A 15,114-nucleotide genomic window follows, 5' to 3' on the forward strand; every position below is an offset into this window, starting at 1 on the left:
AGAGAGAGAGAGAGAGACAGAGTGTAGGACAGAGAGAGAGAGAGACAGAGTGTAGAACAGAGAGAGAGAGAGAGAGAGTGTAGTTCAGAGAGTGAGACAGAGTGTAGGACAGAGAGAGAGAGAGACAGAGTGCAGGACAGAGAGAGTGAGACAGAGAGAGAGAGAGAAAGAGTGTAGGACAGAGAGAGAGAGAGAGAGAGAGAGTGTAGGTCAGAGAGTGAGACAGAGTGTAGGTCAGAGAGTGAGACAGAGTGTAGGACAGAGAGAGAGAGAGACAGAGTGTAGAACAGAGAGAGAGAGACAGAGTGTAGGACAGAGAGAGAGAGAGAGAGACAGAGTGTAGGACGGAGAGAGAGAGAGAGTGTAGGACAGAGAGTGAGACAGAATGTAGGACAGAGAGAGAGAGAGAGAGAGAGTGTAGGACAGAGAGTGAGACAGAGTGTAGAACAGGGAGAGAGAGAGAGAGAGAGACAGAGTGTAGGACAGAGAGTGAGACAGAGTGTAGGACAGAGAGAGAGAGTGTAGGACAGAGAGAGAGAGAGACAGAGTGTAGGACAGAGACAGATGAGTGTAGGACAGAGAGTGAGACAGAGTGTAGGACAGAGAGAGAGAGAGAGAGAGACAGAGTGTAGGACAGAGAGAGAGAGAGACAGAGTGTAGAACAGAGAGAGAGAGACAGAGTGTAGGACAGAGCGAGAGAGAGAGAGAGTGTAGGTCAGAGAGTGAGACAGAGTGTAGGACAGAGAGAGAGAGACAGAGTGTAGGACAGAGAGAGTGAGACAGAGAGAGAGAGAGAGAGTGTAGGACAGAGAGAGAGAGAGAGTGTAGATCAGAGAGTGAGACAGAGTGTAGGTCAGAGAGTGAGACAGAGTGTAGGACAGAGAGAGAGAGAGACAGAGTGTAGGACAGAGAGAGTGAGACAGAGAGAGAGAGAGAGAAAGAGTGTAGGACAGAGAGAGAGAGAGACAGAGTGTAGAACAGAGAGAGACAGAGTATAGGACAGAGAGAGAGAGAGAGAGACAGAGTGTAGGACAGAGAGAGAGAGAGAGTGTAGGACAGAGAGTGAGACAGAGTGTAGGACAGGGAGAGAGAGAGAGAGAGACAGAGTGTAGGACAGAGAGAGAGAGAGTGTAGAACAGAGAGAGAGAGAAACAGAGTGTAGGACAGAGAGTGAGACAGAGTGTAGGACAGGGAGAGAGAGAGAGAGAGAGACAGAGTGTAGGACAGAGAGTGAGATAGAGTGTAGGACAGAGAGAGAGAGAGAGAGAGAGACAGAGTGTAGGACAGAGAGAGAGAGAGACAGAGTGTAGAACAGAGAGAGAGAGACAGAGTGTAGGACAGAGAGAGAGAGAGAGACAGAGTGTAGGACAGAGAGTGAGACAGAGTGTAGGACAAAGAGAGAGAGAGACAGAGTGTAGGATAGAGAGAGAGAGAGTGAGACAGAGTGTAGGACAGAGAGTGAGACAGAGTGTAGGACAGAGAGAGAGAGAGAGAGAGAGACAGAGTGTAGGACAGAGAGAGAGAGAGTGTAGGACAGAGAGAGAGAGAGACAGAGTGTAGGACGGAGAGAGAGAGAGAGTGTAGGACAGAGAGTGAGACAGAGTGTCGGACAGGGAGAGAGAGAGAGAGAGACAGAGTGTAGGACAGAGAGAGAGACAGAGTGTAGGACAGAGAGAGAGTGAGTGTAGGACAGAGAGAGAGAGACAGAGTGTAGGACAGAGAGAGTGTAGGACAGAGAGAGAGAGAGAGAGACAGAGTGTAGGACGGAGAGAGAGAGAGTGTGTAGGACAGAGAGTGAGACAGAGTGTAGGACAGAGAGAGAGAGAGAGAGAGACAGAGTGTAGGACAGAGAGAGAGAGAGTGTAGGACAGAGAGAGAGAGAAACAGAGTGTAGGACAGAGAGTGAGACAGAGTGTAGGACAGGGAGAGAGAGAGAGAGAGAGACAGAGTGTAGGACAGAGAGTGAGACAGAGTGTAGGACAGAGAGAGAGAGTGTAGGACAGAGAGAGAGAGTGTAGGACAGAGAGAGAGAGAGACAGTGTAGGACAGAGACAGATGAGTGTAGGACAGAGAGTGAGACAGAGTGTAGGACAGAGAGAGAGAGAGAGAGACAGAGTGTAGGACAGAGAGAGAGAGAGACAGAGTGTAGAACAGAGAGAGAGAGACAGAGTGTAGGACAGAGAGAGAGAGAGAGAGAGTGTAGGTCAGAGAGTGAGACAGAGTGTAGGACAGAGAGAGAGAGAGACAGAGTGTAGGACAGAGAGAGTGAGACCGAGAGAGAGAGAGAAAGAGTGTAGGACAGAGAGAGAGAGAGAGAGTGTAGGTCAGAGAGTGAGACAGAGTGTAGGTCAGAGAGTGAGACAGTGTAGGACAGAGAGAGAGAGAGACAGAGTGTAGGACAGAGAGAGTGAGACAGAGAGAGAGAGAGAAAGAGTGTAGGACAGAGAGAGAGAGAGACAGAGTGTAGAACAGAGAGAGAGAGACAGAGTGTAGGACAGAGAGAGAGAGAGAGAGACAGAGTGTAGGACGGAGAGAGAGAGAGAGTGTAGGACAGAGAGTGAGACAGAGTGTAGGACAGAGAGAGAGAGAGAGAGTGTAGGACAGAGAGTGAGACAGAGTGTAGGACAGGGAGAGAGAGAGAGAGAGAGACAGAGTGTAGGACAGAGAGAGAGAGAGAGAGTGTAGGACAGAGAGAGAGAGAAACAGAGTGTAGGACAGAGAGTGAGACAGAGTGTAGGACAGGGAGAGAGAGAGAGAGAGAGACAGAGTGTAGGACAGAGAGAGAGAGTGTAGGACAGAGAGAGAGAGAGACAGAGTGTAGGACAGAGACAGATGAGTGTAGGACAGAGAGTGAGACAGATGTAGGACAGAGAGAGAGAGAGAGAGAGAGACAGAGTGTAGGACAGAGAGAGAGAGAGACAGAGTGTAGAACAGAGAGAGAGAGACAGAGTGTAGGACAGAGAGAGAGAGAGACAGAGTGTAGGACGGAGAGAGAGAGAGAGTGTAGGACAGAGAGTGAGACAGAGTGTAGGACAGAGAGAGAGGGAGAGAGAGAGAGAGTGTAGGACAGAGCGTGAGACAGAGTGTAGGACAGGGAGAGAGAGAGAGAGAGAGAGAGAGAGAGACAGAGTGTAGGACAGAGAGAGAGAGTGTAGGACAGAGAGAGAGAGAAACAGAGTGTAGGACAGAGTGTGAGACAGAGTGTAGGACAGGGAGAGAGAGAGAGAGAGAGAGAGAGACAGAGTGTAGGACAGAGAGTGAGACAGAGTGTAGGACAGAGAGAGAGTGTGTAGGACAGAGAGAGAGAGACAGAGTGTAGGACATAGACAGATGAGTGTAGGACAGAGAGTGAGACAGAGTGTAGGACAGAGAGAGAGAGAGAGAGACAGAGTGTAGGACAGAGAGAGAGAGAGACAGAGAGAGACAGAGTGTAGGACAGAGAGAGAGAGAGAGAGAGTGTAGGTCAGAGACTGAGACAGAGTGTAGGACAGAGAGAGAGAGAGACAGAGTGTAGGACAGAGAGAGTGAGACAGAGAGAGAGAGAGAAAGAGTGTAGGACAGAGAGAGAGAGAGAGAGCGTGTAGGTCAGAGAGTGAGACAGAGTGTAGGTCAGAGAGTGAGACAGAGTGTAGGACAGAGAGAGAGAGAGAAAGAGTGTAGGACAGAGAGAGAGAGAGACAGAGTGTAGGACAGAGAGAGTGAGAGAGAGAGAGAGAGAGAAAGAGTGTAGGACAGAGAGAGAGAGAGAGTGTAGGTCAGAGAGTGAGACAGAGTGTAGGTCAGAGAGTGAGACAGAGTGTAGGACAGAGAGAGAGAGAGACAGAGTGTAGGACAGAGAGAGTGAGACAGAGAGAGAGAGAGAAAGAGTGTAGGACAGAGAGAGAGAGAGAGTGTAGGACAGAGAGTGAGACAGAGTGTAGGACAGAAAGAGAGAGAGAGAGAGAGTGTAGGACAGAGAGTGAGACAGAGTGTAGGACAGGGAGAGAGAGAGAGAGAGAGACAGAGTGTAGGACAGAGAGTGAGACAGAGTGTAGGACAGAGAGCGAGAGAGAGAGAGAGAGAGACAGAGTGTAGAACAGAGAGAGAGAGAAACAGAGTGTAGGACAGAGAGTGAGACAGAGTGTAGGACAGGGAGAGAGAGAGAGAGAGAGAGAGAGACAGAGTGTAGGACAGAGAGTGAGACAGAGTGTAGGACAGAGAGAGAGAGAGAGAGAGAGACAGAGTGTAGGACAGAGAGAGAGAGAGACAGAGTGTAGAACAGAGAGAGAGAGACAGAGTGTAGGACAGAGAGAGAGAGAGAGAGAGTGTAGGTCAGAGAGTGAGACAGAGTGTAGGACAGAGAGAGAGAGAGAGAGAGAGTGTAGGACAAAGAGTGAGACAGAGTGTAGGACAGGGAGAGAGAGAGAGAGAGAGACAGAGTGTAGGACAGAGAGTGAGACAGAGTGTAAGACAGAGAGAGAGAGAGAGAGAGAGAGAGACAGAGTGTAGAACAGAGAGAGAGAGAAACAGAGTGTAGGACAGAGAGTGAGACAGAGTGTAGGACAGGGAGAGAGAGAGAGAGAGAGAGACAGAGTGTAGGACAGAGAGTGAGACAGAGTGTAGGACAGAGAGAGAGAGAGAGAGAGACAGAGTGTAGGACAGAGAGAGAGAGAGACAGAGTGTAGAACAGAGAGAGAGAGACAGAGTGTAGGACAGAGAGAGAGAGAGAGAGAGTGTAGGTCAGAGAGTGAGACAGAGTGTAGGACAGAGAGAGAGAGAGAGAGAGAGTGTAGGACAGAGAGTGAGACAGAGTGTAGGACAGGGAGAGAGAGAGAGAGAGAGAGACAGAGTGTAGGACAGAGAGTGAGACAGAGTGTAGGACAGAGAGAGAGAGAGAGAGAGAGAGAGACAGAGTGTAGAACAGAGAGAGAGAGAAACAGAGTGTAGGACAGAGAGTGAGACAGAGTGTAGGACAGGGAGAGAGAGAGAGAGAGAGAGAGACAGAGTGTAGGACAGAGAGTGAGACAGAGTGTAGGACAGAGAGAGAGAGAGAGAGAGAGAGACAGAGTGTAGGACAGAAGGAGAGAGAGACAGAGTGTAGAACAGAGAGAGAGACAGAGTGTAGGACAGAGAGAGAGAGAGACAGAGTGTAGGACAGAGAGAGTGAGACAGAGAGAGAGAGAGAAAGAGTGTAGGACAGAGAGAGAGAGAGACAGAGTGTAGGACAGAGAGAGAGAGAGAGAGAGACAGAGTGTAGAACAGAGAGAGAGAGAGAGAGACAGAGTGTAGGACGGAGAGAGAGAGAGAGTGTAGGACAGAGAGTGAGACAGAGTGTAGGACAGAGAGAGAGAGAGAGAGAGAGTGTAGGACAGAGAGTGAGACAGAGTGTAGGACAGGGAGAGAGAGAGAGAGAGAGAGACAGAGTGTAGGACGGAGAGAGAGAGAGAGTGTAGGACAGAGAGTGAGACGGAGTGTAGGACAGAGAGTGAGACAGAGTGTAGGACACAGAGAGAGAGAGACAGAATGTAGGACAGAGAGAGTGAGACAGAGAGAGAGAGAGAAAGAGTGTAGGACAGAGAGAGAGAGAGATTGAGTGTAGGTCAGAGAGTGAGACAGTGTAGGACAGAGAGAGAGAGAGACAGAGTGTAGGACAGAGAGAGAGAGACAGAGTGTAGGACAGAGAGAGAGAGAGAGAGAGAGACAGAGTGTAGGACGGAGAGAGAGAGAGAGTGTAGGACAGAGAGTGAGACGGAGTGTAGGACAGAGAGTGAGACAGAGTGTAGGACAGAGAGAGAGAGAGACAGAGTGTAGGACAGAGAGAGTGAGACAGAGAGAGAGAGAGAAAGAGTGTAGGACAGAGAGAGAGAGAGACAGAGTGTAGAACAGAGAGAGAGAGAGAGAGACAGAGTGTAGGACGGAGAGAGAGAGAGAGTGTAGGACAGAGAGTGAGACAGAGTGTAGGACAGAGAGAGAGAGAGAGAGAGAGTGTAGGACAGAGAGTGAGACAGAGTGTAGGACAGGGAGAGAGAGAGAGAGAGACAGAGTGTAGGACAGAGAGAGAGAGTGTAGGACAGAGAGAGAGAAACAGAGTGTAGGACAGAGAGTGAGACAGAGTGTGGGACAGGGAGAGAGAGAGAGAGAGAGACAGAGTGTAGGACAGAGAGTGAGACAGGGTGTAGGACAGAGAGAGAGAGTGTAGGACAGAGAGAGAGAGAGACAGAGTGTAGGACAGAGACAGATGAGTGTAGGACAGAGATTGAGACAGAGTGTAGGACAGAGAGAGAGAGAGAGAGAGAGACAGAGTGTCGGACAGAGAGAGAGAGAGAGAGACAGAGTGTAGAACAGAGAGAGAGAGACAGAGTGTAGGACAGAGAGAGAGAGAGAGAGAGTGTAGGTCAGAGAGTGAGACAGAGTGTAGGACAGAGAGAGAGAGAGAGAGAGACAGAGTGTAGGACAGAGAGAGTGAGACAGAGAGAGAGAGAGAAAGAGTGTAGGACAGAGAGAGAGAGAGAGAGAGAGTGTAGGTCAGAGAGTGAGACAGAGTGTAGGTCAGAGAGTGAGACAGAGTGTAGGACAGAGAGAGAGAGAGACAGAGTGTAGGACAGAGAGAGTGAGACAGAGAGAGAGAGAGAAAGAGTGTAGGACAGAGAGAGAGAGAGAGACAGAGTGCAGAACAGAGAGAGAGAGACAGAGTGTAGGACAGAGAGTGAGAGAGAGTGTAGGACAGAGAGTGAGACAGAGTGTCGGACAGAGAGTGAGACAGAGTAGGACAGAGAGTGACATTTTGTTGTTGGGCCCTAGTGAGTGAGAAATAGTTTCTTGAACTTGGCCAACAGAACCAGAGATCCATTGAGCTAAAATGTTCTATAACTCAACAGAATAAGCTAACCTTTGCTACCAGAAAATGCTGGAAATCTCAGCGGGCCAGGCAGCATCTGTGGAGAGAGAAACAGAGTTAATGTTTCAGGTCTGTGACCCCCAGAGACTCAAAACGTTAACTCTCTTTCTCTCCACAGATGCTGCCTGACCCGCTGAGATTTCCAGCATTTCCTATTTTTATTCCAGATTCCAGCATCCGCAGTATTTTGCTTTGGTAACCTTTACTAGCAGTGTTTACTCACCAGTGATTAAACAACTCCCAATAACACGCGACAGCAAACAGTGGACCTTGTGCTTGCAAATGTAAGCAAACTATTTACTCCTTTGCCCCTGGAGGATTCACCAAACATAAGAACATAAGAAATAGGAGCAGGAGTAGGCCATTAGGCCCCTTGATCCTGCTCCGCCATTCAATAAGATCATGACTGATCCGATCATGGACCCAGCTCCGCTTTCCTGCCCGCTCCCATAACCCTTTACTCCCTTATCGCTCAAAAATCTGTCTATCGCCACCTTAAATATATTCAATGACCCAGCCTCCACAGCTCTCTGGGGCAGAGAATTCCATAGATTTACAACCCTCTGAGAGAAGAAATTCCTCCTCATCTCGGTTTTAAATGGGTGTCCCCTTATTCTGAGACTATGGTCCCTAGTTTTAGTTTCCCCTATGAGTAGAAATACTCACTTAGGAAGGCAAATGGTATGTTGTCCTTCATTGCAAGAGGATTTGAGTACAGGAGCAAGGATGTCTTCCTACAGTTATAGAGGACCTTGGTGAGACCACACCGGGAGTATTGTGTGCCGTTTTGGTCTCCTTACCTAAGAAAGGATATACTTGCCTTAGAGGGAGTGCAGTGAAGGTTCACCAGACTGATTCCTGGGATGGCAGGACTGTTGTATGAGGAGAGATTGGGTCGACTAGGTCTGTATTCACTGGAGTTTAGAAGAATGAGAGGGGATCTCATTGAAACGTATAAAATTCTGACTGGGTTGGACAGACTGGATGCGGGGAGGATGTTTCCTCTGGCTGGGAAGTCTAGAAACAAGGGGTCACAGTCTCAGGATACGGGGTAGGAAATTTAGGACCGAGAGGAGGAGAAATGTTCTCACTCAGAGGGTGGTGAACCTGTGTAATTCTCTACCACAGAAGGCTGTGGAGGCCAAGTCACTGAATATACTTAAGAGGGAGATAGATAGATTTCTAGACACAAAAGGGATCAAGGGGTGTGGGAAAAAAACGGGAATATGGTGTTGAGTTAGAGGATCAGCCATGATCATATTGAATGGCGGTGTAAACTCGAAGGGCCGAATGGCCTACTACTGCTCCTATTTTCTATGTTTCGAACCCCTGGGAGCGGGGAGGGTTAAGTGGGTGGGTCGGGCGAGGACCAGCATTGGCCACCATGGCAGTTATGCCGTCCACGGTTGTATACCCTGCACCAACTAACCCGTTGCAGGCCGACGGGGGAAGAACGGGCGCCAGGATGAGGCACAGGGGACGGTAAGGGGGTGGCTGGTTTTGATGGGCGCCCACACACCCGTACCCCAGCAACAACAAAGACTGGCAGGGGTGGGGGTGGTTGGAAGCGGTTCATAGTTTATCAAAAATGTCCCGATGAGTTGACAGGCATACATCCCGTTACAGGTGAGGACAACGCGGTGAAGGTGTGGCGCGTTTTCCCGTTCGCCCAGGAGTCGCTCAGCCTCTTGATGAGTTTCTACGGCGCCCATCCCCCCACCCACCTGTGCGTCCTGAAGAACATGTTCGTGGTGGCGCTCCAGAATCCCGCCTGTGCCGTCCACACAATTGTAATGTACGACTTGAGGAAAAAGATTCGCAAAGACCATCATCCGGCCAATGACCACAAGCACGAGATCACAGGTGAGAGACATTACGGTGGACCCACTCCCAAACTAGTGGGTCATTGGGAGGGTTAAAATACAGAGTAAAGCTCCCATCAAATACTCCCAGGGCAGGTACAGGGGGTAAGAGACAGAGTAAAGCTCTTTCTACACTGTCCCATCAAACACTCCCAGGGCAGGTACAGCATGGGTTAGATACAGAGTAAAGCTCCCTCTACACTGTCCCATCAAACACGCCCAGGGCAGGTACAGCAAGGGTTAGATACAGAGTAAAGCTCCCTCTACACTGTCCCATCAAACACTCCCAGGGCAGGTACAGCACAGGTTAGATACAGAGTAAAGCTCGCTCTACACTGTCCCATCAAACACTCCCAGGGCAGGAACAGCACGGGTTAGAGACAGAGTAAAGCTCCCTCTACACTGTCCCATCAAACACTCCCAGGGCAGGTACAGCACGGGTTAGAGACAGAGTAAAGCTCGCTCTACAGTGTCCCATCAAACACTCCCAGGACAGGTACAGCACGGGGTTAGATGCAGAGTAAAGCTCCCTCTACACTATCCCATCAAACACTCCCAGGGCAGGTACAGCACGGGGTTAGTTACAGAAACATAGAAAATAGGTGCAGGAGTAGGCCATTCTGCCCTTCGAGCCTGCACCACCATTCAATAAGATCATGGCTGATCATTCACCTCAGTACCTTTTTCCTGCTTTCTCTCCATACCCCATGATCCCTTTAGCCGTAAGGGCCATATCTAACTCCCTCTTGAATATATCCAATGAACTTGCATGAACATCTCTCTGCGACAGGGAATTCCACAGGTTAACAACTCTCTGATTGAAGAAGTTTCTCCTCATCTCAGTCCTAAATGGCCTACCCTTTATCCTTAGACTGTGTCCCCTGATTCTGGACTTCCCCAACATCGAGAACATTCTTCCCGCATCCAACCTGTCCCGTCCCGTCAGAATCTTATATGTTTCTATGAGATCCCCTCTCATCCTTCTAAACTCTAGTGTATAAAGACCCAGTCGATCCAGTCTCTCCTCATATGTCAGTCCAACCATCCCTGGAATCAGTCTGGTGAACCTTTGCTCCAATCCCTCAATAGCAAGAACGTCCTTCCTCAGATTAGGAGACCAAAACTGAACACAATATTCCAGGTGAGGCCTCACTAAGGCCCTGTACAACTGCAGTAAAACCTCCCTGCTCCTATACTCAAATCCCCGAGCTATGAAGGCCAACATACCATTTGCCTTCTTCACCGCCTGCTTAACCTGCATGCCACCTTTCAATGACTGATGAACCATGACACCCAGGCCTCGATGCACCTCCCCTTTTCCTAATCTGCCGCCATTCAGATAATATTCTGCCCTGAGTTTTTGCCCCCAAAGTGGATAACACCACATTTATCCACATTATACTGCATCTGCCATGCATTTGCCCACTCGCCTAACCTGTCCAAGTCACCCTGCAGCCTCTTAGCGTCCTCCTCACAGCTCACACCACCACCCAGTTTAGTGTCATCTGCAAACTTGGAGATATTATACTCAATTCCTTCATCTAAATCATTAATGTATATTGTAAAGAGCTGGGGTGCCAGCATTGAGCCCTGTGGCACCCCACTAGTCGCTGCCTGCCATTCTGAAAAGGACCTGTTTATCCCGACTCTCTGCTTCCTGTCTGCCAACCAGTTCTCTATCCACGCCAGTACATTACCCCCAATACCATGTGCTTTGATTTTGCACACCAATCTCTTGTGTGGGACCTTGTCAAAAGCCTTTTGAAAGTCCAAATACACCACATCCACTGGTTCTCCCTTGTCCACTCTGCTAGTTACATCCTCAAAAAATTCCAGAAGATTTGTCAAGCATGATTTCCCTTTCATAAATCCATGCTGACTTGGACCGATCCTGTCACTGCTTTCCAAATTCTCTGCTTTTTCATCTTTAATAATTGATTCCAACATTTTCCCCACCACTGATGTCAGGCTAACCGGTCTATCTGTCCAGTCCATAGGAACTGATCCAGAGTCGATAGACTGTTGGAAAATGATCTCCAATGCATCCACTATTTCTATGGACACTTCCTTAAGTACTTTGGGATGCAGACTATCAGGCCCTGGGGATTTATCGGCCTTCAATCCCACCAATTTCCCTAACACAATTTCCCGCCTAATAAGGATATCCTTCAGTTCCTCCTTCTCACTTGACCCTCGGTCCTCTAGTACTTCCGGAAGGTTATTTGTGACTTCCTTCGTGAAGACAGAACCAAAGTATTTGTTCAATTGGTCTGCCATTTCTTTGTTCCCCATTATAAATTCACCTGAATCTGACTGCAAGGGACCTACGTTTGTCTTCACTAATCTTTTTCTCTTCACATATCTATAGAAGCTTTTGTGTCAGTTTTTATGTTCCCGGCAAGCTTCCTCTCATATTCTCTTTCCCCCCTCCTAATTAAACCCTTTGTCCTCCTCTCCTGAATTGTAAATTTCTCCCAGTCCTCAGATTTGCTGCTTTTTCTGGCCAATTTATATGCCTCTTCCTTGGATTTAACACTATCCTTAATTTCCCTTGTTAGCCATGGTTGAACCACCTTCCCCATTTTATTTTTACTCCAGACAGGGATGTACAATTGTTGAAGTTCATCCATGTGATCTATAAATGTTTGCCATTGCCTATCCACCGTCAACCCTTTAAGTATAATTTGCCAGTCTGTTCTAGCCACTTCACGCCTTATACCATCAAAGTTACCTTTCCTTAAGTTCAGGACCCTTGTCTCTGAATTAACTGTGTCACTCTCCATCTTAATAAAGAATTCTACCATATTATGGTCACTCTTCCCCAAGGGGCCTCGCACAACAATAATTGCTAATTAGTCCTTTCTCATTACACATCACCCAGTCTAGGATGGCCAGCCCTCTAGTTGGTTCCTGAATGTTGAATACCCTTGGATGTTGAGTTCCCAACCTTGGTCACTCTTGAGCCATGTCTCCGTGATTCCAATTATATCATATTCATTAATTGCTACCTGTGCAGTTAATTCGTCCACCTTATACTCCGAATACTCGCATTGAGGCACAGAGCCTTCAGGCTTGTCTTTTTAACACACTTTGCCCTTTTAGAATTTTGCTGTAATGTGGCCCTTTTTGATTTTTGCCTTGGGTTTCTCTGCCCTCCACTTTTACTTTTCTTCTTTCTATCTTTTGCTTCTGCCCCCATTCTACTTCCCTCTGTCTCCCTGCATAGGTTCCCATCCCCCTGCCATATTAGTTTAACCCCTCCCAAACAGCACTAGCGAGCACTCCCCCTAGGACATTGGTTCCAGTCCTGCCCAGGTGCACACCATGCGGATTGTACTGGTCCCACCTCCCCCAGAACCGGTTCCAATGTCCCAGGAATTTCAATCTCCCCACTCCCCACTCCTCAAGCCACGTATTCATCTGAACTATCCTGCAATTCCTACTCTGACTAGCACGTGGCACTGGTAGCAATCCTGAGATTACTACCTTTGAGGTGCTACTTTTAAATTTAACTCCAAGCTCCCTAAATTCATCTTGTAGGACCTCATCCCGTTTTTTACCTACATCGTTGGTACCTATATGCACCACAACAACTGGCTGTTCACACTCCCGCTCCAAAATGTCCTGCAACCGCTCCGAGACATCCTTGACCCTTGCACCAGGAAGGCAACATACCATCCTGGAGTCTCGATTGCGGCCGCAGAAACGTCTTGTCTATTCCCCTTACAATAGAACCCCCTACCACTATAGCTCTCCCACTCTTTTTCCTACCCTCCTGTGCAGCAGAGCCACCCACGGTGCCATGGACTTGGCTGCTGCTGCCTTCCCCTGATGAGTCATACCCCCCAACAATATCCAAAACGGTGTATCTGTTTTGGAGGGGGATGACCGCAAAGGACCTCTGCACTACCTTCCACTGCTCTTCCTGTTGGTCATCCATTCCTTTTCTGTCTGTGTAACCCTTACCTGCGGTCTGACCAACTTACTAAACGTGCTATTCACGATATCCTCAGCATCGCGGATGCTCCAGAGTGAATCCGCCCGCAGCTCCAGTGCCGCAGTGCGGTCTGTCAGGAGCTGCAGCAGGACACACCTCCCACACATGTAGTCGTCAGGGACACTGGAAGCGTCCCTGAGTTTCCAAATAGTACAGGAGGAGCATAACACGTGTCCAAGCTCTCCTGCCATGACTTAACCCCTAGATTAACTCAATTTGGTAACAACAATGATAAAGGTTACCTACTGATAAGGAAAAGAAAAGAAAAATTACTCACCAATCACCAGCCAATTACTTACCCCCTTGGCTGTGACGTTACCTTTCGATTTCTTTCTACTTCTTTGTTTACCTTCTGCCTCTGCTGCAGCTGCACCCGCTGGCTGCTCGAACTCCCGCCTCCCGCTCGAACTCCCCGGATTCCCGACAGCTGACCTTTATAGGCCGCTGGCTGCTCGAACTCCCGCCTCCCGCTCGAACTCCCCGGACTCCCGACAGCTGACCTTTATAGGCCGCTGGCTGCTCGAACTCCCGCCTCCCGCTCGAACTCCCCGGACTCCCGACTGCTGACCTTTACAGGCCGCTGGCTGCTCGAACTCCCGCCTCCCGCTCGAACTCCCCGGACTCCCGACAGCTGACCTTTATAGGCCGCTGGCTGCTCTAACTCCCGCCTCCCGCTCGAACTCCCCGGACTTCCGACTGCTGACCTTTACAGGCCGCTGGCTGCTCGAACTCCCGCCTCCCGCTCGAACTCCCCGGACTCCCGACTTTACAGAATAAAGTTCCCTCTACACTGTCCCAGCAAAGATTCCCCAGGGAGGTACGGCGTGAGTAAAATACTGATGCCCTTTTAGGGAAGGAAATCTGCCGTCCTTATCCGGTCTGGGCCTACATGTGACTCCAGTCCCACACCAACATGGCCGACTCTTAACTGCCCTCCGGAGTGGCCTAGCAAGGCATTCAGTTGTATCACATTCTGGGCAAATGTGACGGGCAATAAATGCGGGCCTTGGCAGCGACGCCCACATCTCGAGAGTGATGGGGAAAAGATTGAATTGAAACAACAGGAACTTGCATTAATTCACAAGAAATGGCAACAGATTAATTCTGCGCCTCCCCCCCCCCACCTCCCCCATCGGCTGTGGAGCAGATCTGAATGGCAGAGCATTCCCGAGGGGCTGAATGTGCTCCTCCTGTTCCTGTGTTCCTCAACTGCTGCCATTGTAGCTGTGGCAGAGTTGGAGCTGATGCTAGAGTCCGGACCCAGCACGTGGGTTTGCTGTGCGGGTTGGTGGCAGGTGGGAGGTTGCGTTTAGCTATGATGCTGCAGCCATCATGAGGTGTGGGGTGGGCTTGGTCTTTTCCTGCCCGTCAGTTTTGTATGTGTTTGTGTGTCTGAGTAGCGAAGTAGGAAGACGGCTCCTCAGCAGGAGTCACGAATGCCACCAACACCAGCCCCCCATGTCCCCGCCCCACCCCGAGCTTCTCGTCCCCTAACCTGCTGCAAACTCTTTGTGTGTGTGCGTGTCCCAGATTTGTCCGTTCCCTAACCTGCTGCAAACTCTTTGTGTTTCCCCCAGATCTGTCCGCCAGTCCAGAGCTGAAGATCTTTGCTTCGGCCAGCAGAGACAGGACCGTGAAATTCTGGGACCGCAAGAACCAGCTGCTGAGGTGAGGAGAAAGCACGCGATGGGATCGTACTGTGGGCTGTGTCTGTGACTGTAGTCAGTGACTGTAGTCCTGTGTCGATACACCAATGATGAGTTTGAGGCGCGGAGTCAAACACCTTGCCCATTTATTAATATACTCACAGACAGCACTCTATGAGAATCGTAGCATCATAGAAATATACGGCATAGAAGGAGGCCATTTCAGCCCATCGTGTCCACGCCGGCCGAACAAGAGCGATCCAGTCTAATCCCCCTTTCCAGCTCTTGCTCCGTAACCCTGCAGGTTGCGGCACTTTGAGTGCACATCCAAGTACTTGGTTAGGTCACAGCTGGAGTACTGCGTGCAGTTCTGGTCGCCGTGTTATAGGAAGGACGTGATTGCACTAGAGAGGGTGCAGAGGAGATTTAGTAGGATGCTGCCTGGAATGGCGAACCTTAGTTATGAGGACAGATTGGATAGTCTGGGTTTGTTCTCATCGGAACAGAGGAGGTTGAGTGGAGACCTCATTGAGGGGTACAAAATATTGAGGGCCTAGACATAGTGGATAGTAAGGGTCCAATTCCATTGGTGGAGAGGGCTATTACGAGGGGGCATAGGTTTAAGGTGGATGGTGGAAGGTTTAGAGGGGATTTGAGGGGGGGGCTTCTTTACGCAGAGGGTTGTGGGGATCTGGAACTCGCTGCCTGGAAGAGTGGTGGATGCAGAAACGC

The 15,114-nt window shown here is 49.6% G+C and overlaps 1 protein-coding gene across 4 annotated transcripts in view; it reads left to right on the forward strand.

The window, feature by feature from the left end:
* The window catches only part of wdr97 (WD repeat domain 97), a 184,065-nt gene that overhangs the window by 44,593 nt on the left and 124,358 nt on the right, over window positions 1-15,114 (forward strand). For all 4 annotated transcript variants that reach the window (XM_070881917.1, XM_070881914.1, XM_070881916.1 and 1 more), the window contains exons 7-8: window positions 8,504-8,740; window positions 14,314-14,404. In XM_070881917.1, coding sequence (XP_070738018.1) covers window positions 8,504-8,740; window positions 14,314-14,404 — 328 coding nt within the window. The remainder of the gene's footprint in view (window positions 1-8,503; window positions 8,741-14,313; window positions 14,405-15,114) is intronic.

This window comes from Pristiophorus japonicus, chromosome 5 (assembly GCF_044704955.1).
Source record: "Pristiophorus japonicus isolate sPriJap1 chromosome 5, sPriJap1.hap1, whole genome shotgun sequence".
NCBI classification, from domain to species: Eukaryota; Metazoa; Chordata; class Chondrichthyes; family Pristiophoridae; genus Pristiophorus; species Pristiophorus japonicus.